Source organism: Peromyscus leucopus, chromosome 16_21 (assembly GCF_004664715.2).
Source record: "Peromyscus leucopus breed LL Stock chromosome 16_21, UCI_PerLeu_2.1, whole genome shotgun sequence".
Lineage (NCBI taxonomy): Eukaryota > Metazoa > Chordata > Mammalia > Rodentia > Cricetidae > Peromyscus > Peromyscus leucopus.
Window position 1 is genome coordinate 48,854,448 of NC_051084.1, and position 12,695 is coordinate 48,867,142.

Genomic DNA, 12,695 nt, shown 5'->3' on the forward strand with positions numbered 1-12,695 from the left:
CATCCAGCACTCTCCTCCGTTGGCAGAGGCAGTCTTTTGTGACCCCCCAATCTCTCCCCCCTCTCCCTTGTTCCCTTCTGCTTCTCCCTCTTCCTCTGTCTCCTGTCTTTGTCTCTTATTCCCTGCCCTTTGTCCCTCCGGGACCAGTAAATCTCCTTTGTGCTGAGAACTTGGTTTTGGGGCATTTTGTGCCAATAACAGTCCCTTCACTTCCTGTCTTGTGTGTTGGCTCTTCCCTGTGCACCCTGGAGAAAATTCTGTCTTGTCCAGATACTTCAATTGGAATGGTGGTCTCTTTCTTTTCGAACCCCCAAGAGAGTGCCACAGTAGTAAAACAAGATTCCTGTGAGGTTACAGATGACTTTGCTCAGCACAGAAAGGAAAATCTGTTGGGTCTGCCTTGCCTTGGGCAAACAATTCCAGGAAAGACACTACAGAGACATGAGGGCTGGGCTATGGCTGCAACGATTCCCTTATTCCCAAGCCCCTCACCCTGCCTTTAGAAAGGGTCACAGCCAGCTTTTTCCCTGGCAGACCCCTCACGTTCGCATGGAAGAGAGGCCGTCCCTTGTGTGTGCTAATAAACACAGTCCAGTCTATTTAAGGTCAGACCCCAGTCACCTTCCTTCCTGTTGTGTGAAACTTTTCCTGGGGAGTGTTGAACTCCTAGCCACTCTGCGCACAGTGCAATCACGTAATCTATGCACATGCATGGCGTAGCTACGTAAATCCATATGTGCGGAGGCGGGGAACCTATAAAAGTGGGTTCCACCTATTTCTTTTCTCTCTTCCTGCACGATCATTCCATAGGCCTATGCACACCTTTTCTATTCCCTTCCCTTAATAAACTCTTATAGTGGGTTTTATTGTGCCTCGTGTCTTCTCTCATATGGTAAACAGCGCTGCTTAATAAATAACAGGGAGATGCAACACAAATGTCTACTCACCACAACAGACCAAAGTATGGACAATACCAAAGTTCAACTTGGTGAACCATGAGTTTTATTGGTGTTACTTACAGGTATATGGGTGAATGGTTACTTAACAGGAGCAGAAATGATTCAAAGACAGATGCATCACCAAAGCCCACCTCAGCATGGGTGACAGTTCACAAAAGATGGGAACCTAAAGCACACTGCACAGCCTGCATCCATCTCAACAGGTTGGAGCGGTCTTTCCCAGTGACTCAGTTGGTCTAAACCTCTCCCAGGGGCTGGTTCCTGCTTCTTGCAGGCAGCTGGTCTGGTCTCAGTCTTTGCAGCTTGGCTCACTCTTCTGAGAGGAACTTTCAGCCTTTATTACTTACTCTACAAAGGGGCCCAGTGAATCTGCCTGACTTCAGGGACTTCCTGAAGCTAGGAAGTTGTTTAAGTTGTTTACTTTCTTGCTTAAGGAGCTTCCGTGAAAGAATGTTTCAGTCTTGGAGGAAGCCACAAATACAACACCTCCTGCATGTCTTCACCCTCGTTATATGACACTAGATTTGAGAAAAATCCAAACTGGAACATTGAAACATGGGTGGACACCAACGCTGCTAAGATAAGTGTCACCTTAATGAGACTGGATTAGAGAGCTGATAAAAATGACAGAACTGAAAAAAAAATCTTAGAAGAAATTCACATACAAATTGTTAGGTAGCTGGGCAGACATTAGCAGGCCTGGAGACTGTTGGGGTTGGACCCCTATTTCCACCTGTTTCCCTGGTAGCACTGAACTGAGAGGGATCAGTTTTACCCTTAGTTAAGATTTAAAATACCACACGCAAAGGTTATCAGGGCTCCATTAAGGCCTATAAAAGGAAAGAGATTTCCTGCTATACAGAAAAATGGGCCGGGTGGTGGTGGCGCAAGCCTTTAATCCCAGCACTCGGGAGGCAGAGGCAGGCGGATCTCTGTGAGTTCGAGGCCAGCCTGGGCTACCAAGTGAGTTCCAGGAAAGGCGCAAAGCTACACAGAGAAACCCTGTCTCGGAAAAACAACAACAACAACAACAACAACAACAACAACAACAAAAAAACAGAAAAATGGAATGAGTTCTACCCCTGGCCCTGGGGAGGGGGATATGATATTCTAAGTTGCCCCAAATATAGTCTTCTTCCCCTTTAAGATCCAATTGGGCTTGTCAATCACTTGGTCAGGAGACCACCCCTCAGGAAAGCAAAAATACCAAAAGAAATGCTAAGGCGTTGGAGGGAATAATAATCTGAATGAGACAATGTACTTATTTTTTTTGTTTTTCGAGACAGGGTTTCTCCGTGTAGTTATGGTTCCTGTCCTAGAGCTCGCTCTGAGATCCACCTAGCTCTGCCTCCTGAGTGCTGGGATTAAAGGCGTGTGCCCCCCCACCCCCCACCCGCGACAATGTACTTATACATACCAGGAGAAGCATAACTTCCCGCCCCCACCTCTTTGGGGCAGTTATCTGTTGATCCTCACCAAGTCTCCTCACTTTCCTGACTCAGAAAGTGTCACGTGTCCCCTCCCTGGCCCTTTGTCAGAGTCCCTGTTCTATTGCTGTGGAGAGACACCAAGGCAACTCTTACAAAAGGAAGCATTTCGTCGGGGACGTGCTTACAGAGGTTTAGTCCATTATCATCGGGGTGGGGAGCATGGTAGCACACACAGCTTTGGAGCAGTAGCTGAGAGAGCCATATCCCCATCTGATCCGCCGTTGGAGGGAGGGAGACACTGGGCTTGGCATGGGCTTTTGAAACCTCAAAGCCCCCCCCCCCCAGTTCCTCCAATCCTTTCAATAGTGCCACTCCCCGTGACTAAATATTCACATCTATGAGCCTACTCTTACTCAAATTACCACACTTCTCTATTTTTTTAATAGTTGCCAAAATCCTAAGCATGCTTGTCTTCACACTCTGGGCATCTGCACTTCCTCTGAGGTACTACTTCGTGAAGGGTTAAAAAAGGGCAGTGCAAGAAAACTCTGGCCCTGAGACCAGAGCCAAAGAAACACACCCTGCCCCTAACCAACTCAGGAACTGAAATTCAACCCAATCACTGAGCATGAAAACCAACCAATCCCAGAGCATGAAACCAACCGATCGCTGAGCATGAAAGCTACCCATCTGTGCACTTGTTCCAAGCTCAGGAATTGAGATCCTACTAATCCCCCACCCTGAGAATCTCCACCTTGGAAAGCTCCGCCCCTAAGAAATCCTATGTAAGCCCTGTACCTGCTCAGTTTGGGGCCGCACCTTTTCTACCCTGGCAGAGGCCGCCACTCTTCTAGGTTCCTCCCTTCCAATAAATCTCGAGTGAGGTTTGCTGCAACGGCTTTCTTTTGCTAGAGGGGAGTGGAGCAGAGATGGAACAACTTTCACCAGAACAGAGCAGAGCTGTAACGGCTCTTGATGGAGCAGAGATACAACAGCAACACTTTGGGGAAGCTTTCCCTTGCTGGAGCCAAGTGTCACATTCCTAGAAAGCACCAGAAGCCGGGCTCTGTATTTTGAGGGAAAAGGGAAAATGAAAAAGTAGGGAGAACAAAGAGAAGAGAAGGGCTGTGTGCAGGTGTGTGTGTGTGTGTGCAGGTGTGTGTGTGTGTGTGTGTGTGCGCGTGTGTAGGGGGTATTCTGTGCTCAGGACCAGAGTGCTCAGTACTCAGGTGGAGAAAGGAAACTCCCAATGGATTGAAGAGGTAGGATGCTTAAGCCTTCTCTCGACTACCTTAAGCCACCCATCTTCTTCAAAAAGCTTATTTTACCAGTTAAGAAGACCCTAGCTTTTTAAATTGTTGTTACTTTATGAGTGTTTGCCTGCATGTATCACGCATGTGTGATGCCCGACAAGGCCTGAGGAAGGCACTGGATCCCCTAGAACTAGAGTGACAGATGGTTGTGAGCTGCCATGTGGGTGCTGGGAACCAAACCCAGGTCCTCTGCAAAAGCAACGAATGCTTTTAACTGCTGAGCCATCTCTCCAGCCCCAAGACTCCTTACCTCTTTAACAGGGGTAGTTTTCGACAGATGAAAACAAAATCATTCCTTTAAGTTTGTCTTTAAAATAAAGACCCAATTTGTATAAAACACTGAAGGAATAGCCATTTCAGCTTCCTTTTTAGATGTGTGTAATCAAATGCACGAGCTCCCATATCGTCTCATGGTCAGAATTATCTTATCCACGCCTCGACAAGAGGGCAGAGGCACTGTAGACAAGGGACCAACTCTCACCAATGATACAGCAAGCATGAAAAAAAAAAAAAAAAAAGCCTCTCTCCACGTACCTGAACAGCAACACATTACCCTTTCCTGAACTGTGTTCAGCTAGAGAGGGTGTTGTGATCCATCATGCCCAAAGGAGCCACCTGCCATCCCTCTGATTATATATCCTCCTGCTGTTTTCTTACTTAGGAAAACTGTGTAATTTGATTTAAAACAAACGAAAAGCTCACACAGATGGTAGAAAAATATCATAATACTATTGGTGAGTCATCTTGTTGGATGGCTCACTTCTGTCCATGCTTTTTAGTGATTCATCATGATTCCATGAGGCCAGGACCACCGCAGACTAAGTATCCTTAACATTAGTGGGCTTATAACTAGAATATATTAAAATACTTATAGAACAGGTGGTTTGAACTCATTCTAACCTCCTTTTACATCTCCAAACCTTCCCTGTCACACTACTGGTATATCCTTTAAAACAAACAGAAAAGCTCACTTTAAATAATCAAGTATTCCATATATTCAAGTGAATATGTTTTATTAAATGCATACTAATATCTTTCTCTAGTATGTGAGTATACATAATAAATTAAAATGCATATTTATTAAATATAAGTCGATATAATACCAGAACATGATTATTCCAGATGAGAAATCAAAATAAACCCACTTTTAAAGTATCTTTTGGTCACTCCAAATGGATACTGTTCATAAAAAAATACACCAGTTTTCCCTGGGGAAAAAAATTAATTCCATAGCAATGAAGTTAAGGGACATGTTTTATTTCATAGCTTTCTTTCTTTCTTTTTTTTTTCTTTTTTGCAAGCGAAATTGCTGTTACAAAATGAGTTCAATGATACAGGGCTGCTGTCCACCCAAGCAAAGCAAATCTCACGTTTATACGAATGCACTTGGCATCACATTCTTACAGTGTAGGTGGCTGATACCCAGGGCGCGTCTGGCTGCGTCTAAAGCAACGGATCAAGGATGCTGAGAGGTGCTTGCACACCCTGGTACCCGCGGCTGCTTGGAGCAATCTCCTGTGAGTCTCTGTTGGTTCCTGCTTGAAGAACTGGGTGTTGATGTGTTTTTCCTTTTACTTTCCTTCTCATTTACAGTTAAAGCATCTCAAAAAAAAAAAAAATTTCCCTGCTAAGTCTGTCAGATGCTCAGAATTTTCATAGGGACGAGTGTCATGAGGTAACCCTTAATGTCAGCTGTGTAGCGCTGTGGCTGTCAGCGAGGATGTAGACTTACCTGGAGGACAGTAACGGACTTCAGTGTGTGGTCTACACGTGACAGTGCAGGAACACTAGTTCATGTTAAATCCTTTCTTCCTTATCACATATGATGTGACTTTTACCCCCAGAAAATCTGACCAAAAAGTGATACAGATCAAATAAAAAGACAAATACACAAATAAGGCCATCTGTAGAATTTAAAACTCGCCTCCTGCAATATTTCACAGTAATCTCTACATCGTATTTTACATCATTCACTTAAATAATAAATGCTCAGGGAAGGAAGGGCTGGCTGGAGCCCAATTGCACTATCTCTTTGAAGACTTGTCTAATTTGCTGGCAGGTGACTTCCTCTGGGGCGTGGGGATTTTTGAAGGCTTGGCTGTGGATGGCCGAGAACCTGCTCGGGGCACAGGTCTGTGCGGCTGTGGGACAGTCTCCACGTCTGAGCACACAGACTGGATTTCGGAAATGTCAAAGTCTGACGCGTCACTGCCTCGGCGGCTGCTGGCCCTGCTGCCGGCTTTGCTTCCGGCTCTGCTTCCGGGGCGGCTGGGAGTCTTCCTGGACTCTGAGGGGAGAAGAGAGAGAGAGAGAGGAGTCACCTGTGTTACCTGAGTCACCTCCAAACGAGTCTAGAAAACTGAGCCGCCACGGCTAATCTCAACGTGCTTCTCTTGCACTCAGTAGTCACATAAGAATACTTTGGTCTTGCGGCTTTTCATGATCACACAAGGGTAGGCAGCCTCATCCTAGTGTAGACATTACATATCAACACCTAGATAGACATTCCAAAGGAAGTCTGGACTTACTCCATTTAAAACTTAAGACACTTCCATTATAGACAGACACCAAGAACACCCCTGCTGCTGGAGGTGATGCCCTCGAAAGCCTGGGGCCCACAGGCTCTCAGGTATAAGTCTTGCCTGAGGGGAAGTGTCTTAAATAATGTGAGAAGGGTCCCTCATACTGAGCTCAGAGGTTGGCATTGCTGGAGTGTCCCTAAATTCATGATTCTTTGAAGGGATTACTGATGGAAGGCCCAGTTACCGGAACAGTTTCCCCAGTAACCCGGATCAGCTCCACGTGCTCCCTGAGTGACAAAGGAGGTTCCCAGAGTGAAGGGCGCCATGCTGGCGTCTGTTTATGCCCCAACCTTCTCTGGTACTTTCCAAAAGAGACGGCTTAGACACTTGTTCCTAGGATTCATTTATCTCCTGTCTTTGTTGGAGGATTAGGGCTTCGATTCATTTCAAAAGAATACAGCCTTGTCACGACATTTCTTTTCAAATCAGGAAGAGAGGGAACTTTAGTCCTGAGGTCACCGTTAAAGAAAGAAATGGCCCGCACTCACCAGCGAGCTGCGTTCGGACTCGGGCAGCTGCGGCCGTGATCAAGGCTCTGTCCTCCCCGGAGTGGAAACCTTTCCCTGACAGATACCCCGGAAGTCGCAGCTTGCTTCCCTGGATTGGAGTTCCCTGTGTGTGACCAGTGCAGAGAACACGTTAGACTTTGCCCGCGTTTCGTGATGTTCCACACTGACAGACTTTACTCGGGGCGGGACATCTAGACACGTCCTCTGGAGGGGGTAGACAGGCCTCAGCTAAAGCAGGGCGTGTGGCTCTCTCTCGCTCCCCCCCTCCAGGCTGTTATTATTACTCACATAAAGGAAACCTTCTAAAGAAATGGCTCCACGATGAAAGAGAAAACACAGGACCCCCAGTCCCCCACAGAACACAAAAGCCATGGGCAGGCAAACAAGACAGATTAGGCTGTGGGAATGTTAGTGTCTCAGACTGTCAGTGTTACAGTGTTAGACCGCCGTCCCCAGGATGGGGAGTGTGCAGAGGGGAACAAACCCTGAGTGAATGAACGTTCCTCTGTCCTTAGGAAAAGGAGGCAGACGTAAACACAGAGACAGAATGGGGAGATGAGAAAAAAATACCTGACGATATGACAGCTTGGAAAAAGCTTAAAACTTTCCACAGCCTGTGCTCACTTCCCGGCCTATCCCTTTTCTTCCTTTCTGCTCTTTATTCTTTGTGGTACTGGCTCAACCATACCAAATTTATAGGCAATACTTTTGGGATACTTGCTTAAAACTCTTAACAGTCACTTAAGGAAAATGTAAGGGGCAATTTTCCTGAAGTTAAAAATAAAAAGTATGGGATTTCATATTTGTCAATGAGCATGTACCCAAGGAGCCATAGAGAAAACAAATCCATAAAAATGAGGACTATATATTTTTTTAAACAATCTTCCCATTAGAGTCTAAAATTCTTAGTGAAGCATATGCACAACTTTTGGTATTGATGTTATCACTCAACATTACATTTACTGATGTTAGTATTTGATTCCTAACTTTTATCTACCTATGTGTTCTATACTCATAGCTGAGTGCAGGTAATTTATTTATTTTTTTTATTTTTTTATTTATTTTTTTTTTCGAGACAGGGTTTCTCTGTGTAGCTTTGCGCCTTTCCTGGAGCTCACTTGGTAGCCCAGGCTGGCCTCGAACTCACAGAGATCCGCCTGGCTCTGCCTCCCGAGTGCTGGGATTAAAGGCGTGCACCACCACCGCTCGGCTTTTTCTTTCTTATTTTTTTATTTATTTCTGCTTTTAAATAGGCATGTAGCCCACGTTATCTCAAACTTATTGTGTAGCCATGGCTGGTCTGTAACTGATTGTCCTTTTTGTCATAGTCCGAGTGCTGGAATGACACCCACACTGAGCTCCAGCAAAGCCCCTTTGTTGTTGCTGTTGTTTTGTTTATTTTTGAGACAGGGTTTCTCTGTGCAGCACAGGCTGTCCTGGAACTCGCTCTGTAGACCAGGCTGGTCTCGAACTCATAGAGATCGGCCTGCCTCTGCCTCCTGAGTGCTGGGATCATAAAGGCGTGTGCCACCACTGCCTGGCTCCAGCATATCACTTATATATGCTTTATATAAGTAAACACTTTTGAGCTGCTTTTATATACATTAGCCACAGTTAAGCCCCACCATCATCTCACCACTCAAGATTTGACAATGTGGATCTAGTGAAATTCCTCATTTAAGAAGAATCTCAACTGTCCACAGGGATCAACCACTGATTATGAGTGAAGCTATCACCCAGGGTTACAGAAGACAGAGTCTTGTGAATGACAGGAGCACCTTCATTACACTCCGGCTGTCTGGACTTCAACACACTGCTCTACGGAGGCACACTGCTCTTTCCTTCCTTTTTTTTTTTTAATTTTGTGAGGTTATCCCTTAAAATGAAGTAGACTATTGCGTCAATCCAACTGACATACTTAAGACTTACATACAGGCGTGGGCATGCACATGTGAGTCTGTGTGTGTGGAGGCCACAGGTAGATGTTGGGCATCTTCCCCTAATGCCTTCCACTTTTGAGACGGGGGTTTCTTAGCGATTCCCTAGCTCGTTTCCGCCCCCCCCCCCAAGGACCTTGCTTTTAGATGGGTCCTGGGGATCTGAACTCAGGTCTCTTGTGTGCAGAACAAGTGCTTTAACAGCTGAGCCCTTTCTTTCCCCAGCCCCTACTTTAATTGGGGCAGTCGCTACTTTTATAAAAATGTGAACATAGAAACTTAGTCCCAAGTATTTAAAACAAACCACTGATCTGTCCCTGGAGGTCCATTCGGAGTTTCCCAGGTTTTACATAATAGATTCCAACAACTAACAGACCTTTCTAGATGCACTCTATCTGTGGTGCTAGTATTTCCCACTTTGAGGGGACAAGTGGGACTCGGGAATGAAGAGGAAACAAGGACTGTTTAAAGGGAGCCGGTGTTTGTCTCAATTCTTCCACTTGGCTACTCAGGGACTGACCCTGAGAACAGAAGACAGGAACTTTCCTCTGCCCACCTACTGTCTAATGGGAGGGACCCAGTAACAGGGTCGGGAAAACCATTAAGGGCTCTAGAAGGTATGGTATTTCTTTCAGACAACGGCTTGAAAGCCTTAAGTTGGCTTTCAAGTTAGACTTAACCACTGAGCCAAGAATATCTTTTTATTTCCAAGAAAAGATGTTTAGGGACCCCTCCTCCATTGTTGTGGTTTTAATGAAGTATGTGAAATGGTGTCTTCATTGATCAATTCACACAAGTTTCTTTAACAAATAGATGGTTGCTTTTTAATTGAATGTGGACAATCTGAGATGTGAGTTAATCTTGGCAAATGTTGTCTTAAATATTCTAGATATCTTCTTCTTACACCAGGTCATTTTGAGAAGTTACAGAATGCTCAAATAATATTCGCTACTAAAATGTAGTATAGACACCTTTTGAAAACAACAGCTAGCCCCCTACATTCCTACACTCATCCCGATGCCTGCATTGAGAACTGAGTCATGCCTGGCCAGCAAGGACGAGCAGAAGTGAATGCCACAGATGTCCAGAGGGACCGTCCACGGTGAACACTTACTAAAATTCTTTAAGTAAGTTTCTTAAAGTAAGTTTCACAGTCTCATCTAAGGGACTAGGCTAAGCTTCTTGCTCAAATTAACTCTATTAGCCAAAGCATTCAAGTAAAACTTTCATAGGCCTGGATATACGCTTTGTGTTTTATTCTTCCAAGAGATACACGTAGAATTAAGTATGAGCGGGAACAAAAGCCACAGCTTTTGTTACACAGCCTGATGGTGTGAACGTGCCAAGCTGCCGCTGTCTTTTCTGATAACACCTTACTCCCAGGTCCCCCGAGGGTCTTTTCTGATAACCCCTGACTCCCAGGTCCCCTGAGGACCGTTTTCTAGAAGGTGACAGGAAGATGGAGGATTATCAAGAGTCCATAGCTGAGGTCGTGGGGAAGCAGTGTTAGTAGGTGCAGTGTCAGTCACGGAAGGCTGTTAAGACTGGAGTCTGGGGCCTTACGGTACCTCTGCAGACGACACGGGACAGTCTGAGCACTCGGCTGCTTTACAAGGAGTTGACAGTTTGCTGTTTGTCAACCACGGTTTACCGTAATTGCGTGTTAAAGGGTGGAGAATCTGCGTGGAACAATGGCAAATCAAAGGTGAAGGACAGCAGATAAAAAACAAACCCACGGGGAAAGAGGGGTTCACAGCGGAGTCACGTTACACAGGCAATGAGGATAAGAACGGACAGAGCTGACGACAAGTCAGACATAGCAAATAAAAAAAAAAGGAGAGAATGAAGCTTTTAAACAGAAAGTTCCATCTGAAAGATGACACCTGAGGCCCTAGACAGGCAACCCTGTAGTACAGACAACTGCTTCATGGGGCACTGGGCAAAGCATCATCATCATCATCATCATCATCATCATCATCATCATAATAATAATAATAATAAAAAAAGCATGGCGAGGAGAGATAGAAATGGATGTGGCTGGTCCTACAGATTCCAGAGCGGTAAAGCACCTGACAGTATGCTGCAGTATGAGTGCCTTGGGAGCAGAGAGGGCCTGGCCCAGAGTCCTACCTTGGGTGTGCTGGCGGCAACAGGCACCTGTGGGGAGGCTGCCTGGCCAGCGTGGCTGGACATGGAAGTGGATCTGTTGGGTGAAGCCCCTCGGGATGAAGGTCGTGATCGGCGGCCTCGTGGCCGGAAGGCAGCCATGCCCTGACTGGCACCCTCTGCTAGGATGAACTTCTCACGGAGCTCCATGTTGGTCCTTCCTTTAGCTGGATCACACACGTCCACAAAACGCACAAAAAAAAAAAAAAAAAAAAAAAAAAAAAAAAAAAAAAAAAAAAAAAAAAAAAAAAGAAGAAGAAAACACTCAGTCTGCGTGGGGGGTCAGGGGGCATGGGGGGTGGGGGCACCCGACACCAGAGAGCACGCTGAGAATTTCGAGGACATCTTTTTGCCATGCCAACTCCAACTCAGCATAACAAGAAGTCAAATGCATTCCTTCACAATGCATTCCTCTCGGATACAGGGCAGCATGGAGATGGGCAGGGGTGTGCTTTCTCTACCACTAGACACCAGCAAGAATAGCCAGTGTGCGACAAAGTCGGCATGAAAATGGAAAGCTCATGCTCCTGTTAATCCACCAGCTACTGATGCCCACGCACTCGGTCACCCTCACACCACACCGAGGAGACAAGTCAGGAAGGCAGGGGCTGTGTCTTTTGCATGTATTGCTGAGGTCCGGAGAATGCCAGTATTTAACACTGGGATTAAACAATTACACAAAATCGGAGATGGCTTGTTAGTCATGAAGATAACATAAAAACTTCCAGAATTTTCACTGAAGTGAGGAGACTAGTAGTTTAATTTTAGGCCTTAAAAAAAAAAAAAAAAAAAAAAAAACACACAAAAACCCAAACTGTTTTACTGACATGCAGAACAAACACCAGACCCAGGAATCCACGAGGCAATCAGTGATGGAGCACTCATACAAACACATATGCACATGGAGAACGCTCCACAGGGACCCGATGGGCAACGTGTTAGCATGTGCTTGATCACTTGTATAACACTTGCATTTGCAACATACTAGGAGTGTGTCGCATTTTCAGAATTTAAGATTAGAAGCCCCAGCTCGCTGGATGTAAGTTAAGCCATACACGTGAATGAAGCATATTATAGTAAAACAAATCATGAAAGCAAGAATGTAAAGGTAGGAAAGAGAAAAGGAAGAGGGGAGAGCCAAAGAGGGGTTGCCAACCTATAGTAGGCTGAGTAGTAGTAATTGAAGAGTTTGATTCCGAACGTAACATTTTACTCCCATGATGATGAACTAGAAAAAATGACACAGGATACCAATCACATTAAAGAATACTGTTAGCAGAGAAAACAAAGTACAGCAGTCGGATACGCAAAGAGTGCTCAGATCCAGCCTTTAGCACACATTTAGGACAGAAGCTGCATCAGGAGAAGAAGCCCTGCAAGGTCCGACTCCACCGGGAGGAAGCAGCTGCAAAGCTTGGCCAGTCGCGCTAGCTTGTCCTCTGCGATCCACTGAATGGTGTGCATCTGCATCGTCGTTTCCCGGTTACAGCTGCGTTTACCTTCGGCTGCATTCTTTTCAGAGTACAGCCGTGCACCGCAAACAGACAGTCTGCTTAACAGCAGGCTTTAAGGGAGCTGGGAAATTCCTATCACCTGTTTGATGTGGTAGCCATCTCAAGGGCATGGTCTTTGTGGCGAGAACAAGCCGACTGCAATGCCAGTCAGAGAAAACCGTGACACGGTTACAGATAGGACACAGCGCTCCAACAGTGCTAACAGTGTCTGTCCCTGTTTGCGCGTTTACCGTATCATGTTTACTATTAGAGCACGTTTCTTCTACCCGTAAGAAGTTTCTGCAG

The 12,695-nt window shown here is 45.6% G+C and overlaps 1 protein-coding gene across 24 annotated transcripts in view; it reads right to left on the minus strand.

Annotated features, from left to right (window-relative positions):
* Positions 1-4,698: 4,698 nt before the first annotated feature.
* Dst (dystonin) overlaps positions 4,699-12,695 on the minus strand; it is a 436,213-nt gene continuing 428,216 nt past the window's right edge. For 11 of the 24 annotated variants that reach the window (XM_037199849.1, XM_028865354.2, XM_028865356.2 and 8 more), the window contains 5 exons: positions 12,053-12,124; positions 10,861-11,063; positions 10,299-10,409; positions 6,773-6,896; positions 4,699-5,989 (listed from right to left, as the gene is read on the minus strand). In XM_037199849.1, the coding sequence (XP_037055744.1) occupies positions 5,727-5,989; positions 6,773-6,896; positions 10,299-10,409; positions 10,861-11,063; positions 12,053-12,124 (773 nt within the window). In that variant the 3' untranslated portion in view covers positions 4,699-5,726. The remainder of the gene's footprint in view (positions 5,990-6,772; positions 6,897-10,298; positions 10,410-10,860; positions 11,064-12,052; positions 12,125-12,695) is intronic. The other 13 variants (XM_028865357.2, XM_028865362.2, XM_028865372.2 and 10 more) reach the window with 5 other exon arrangements.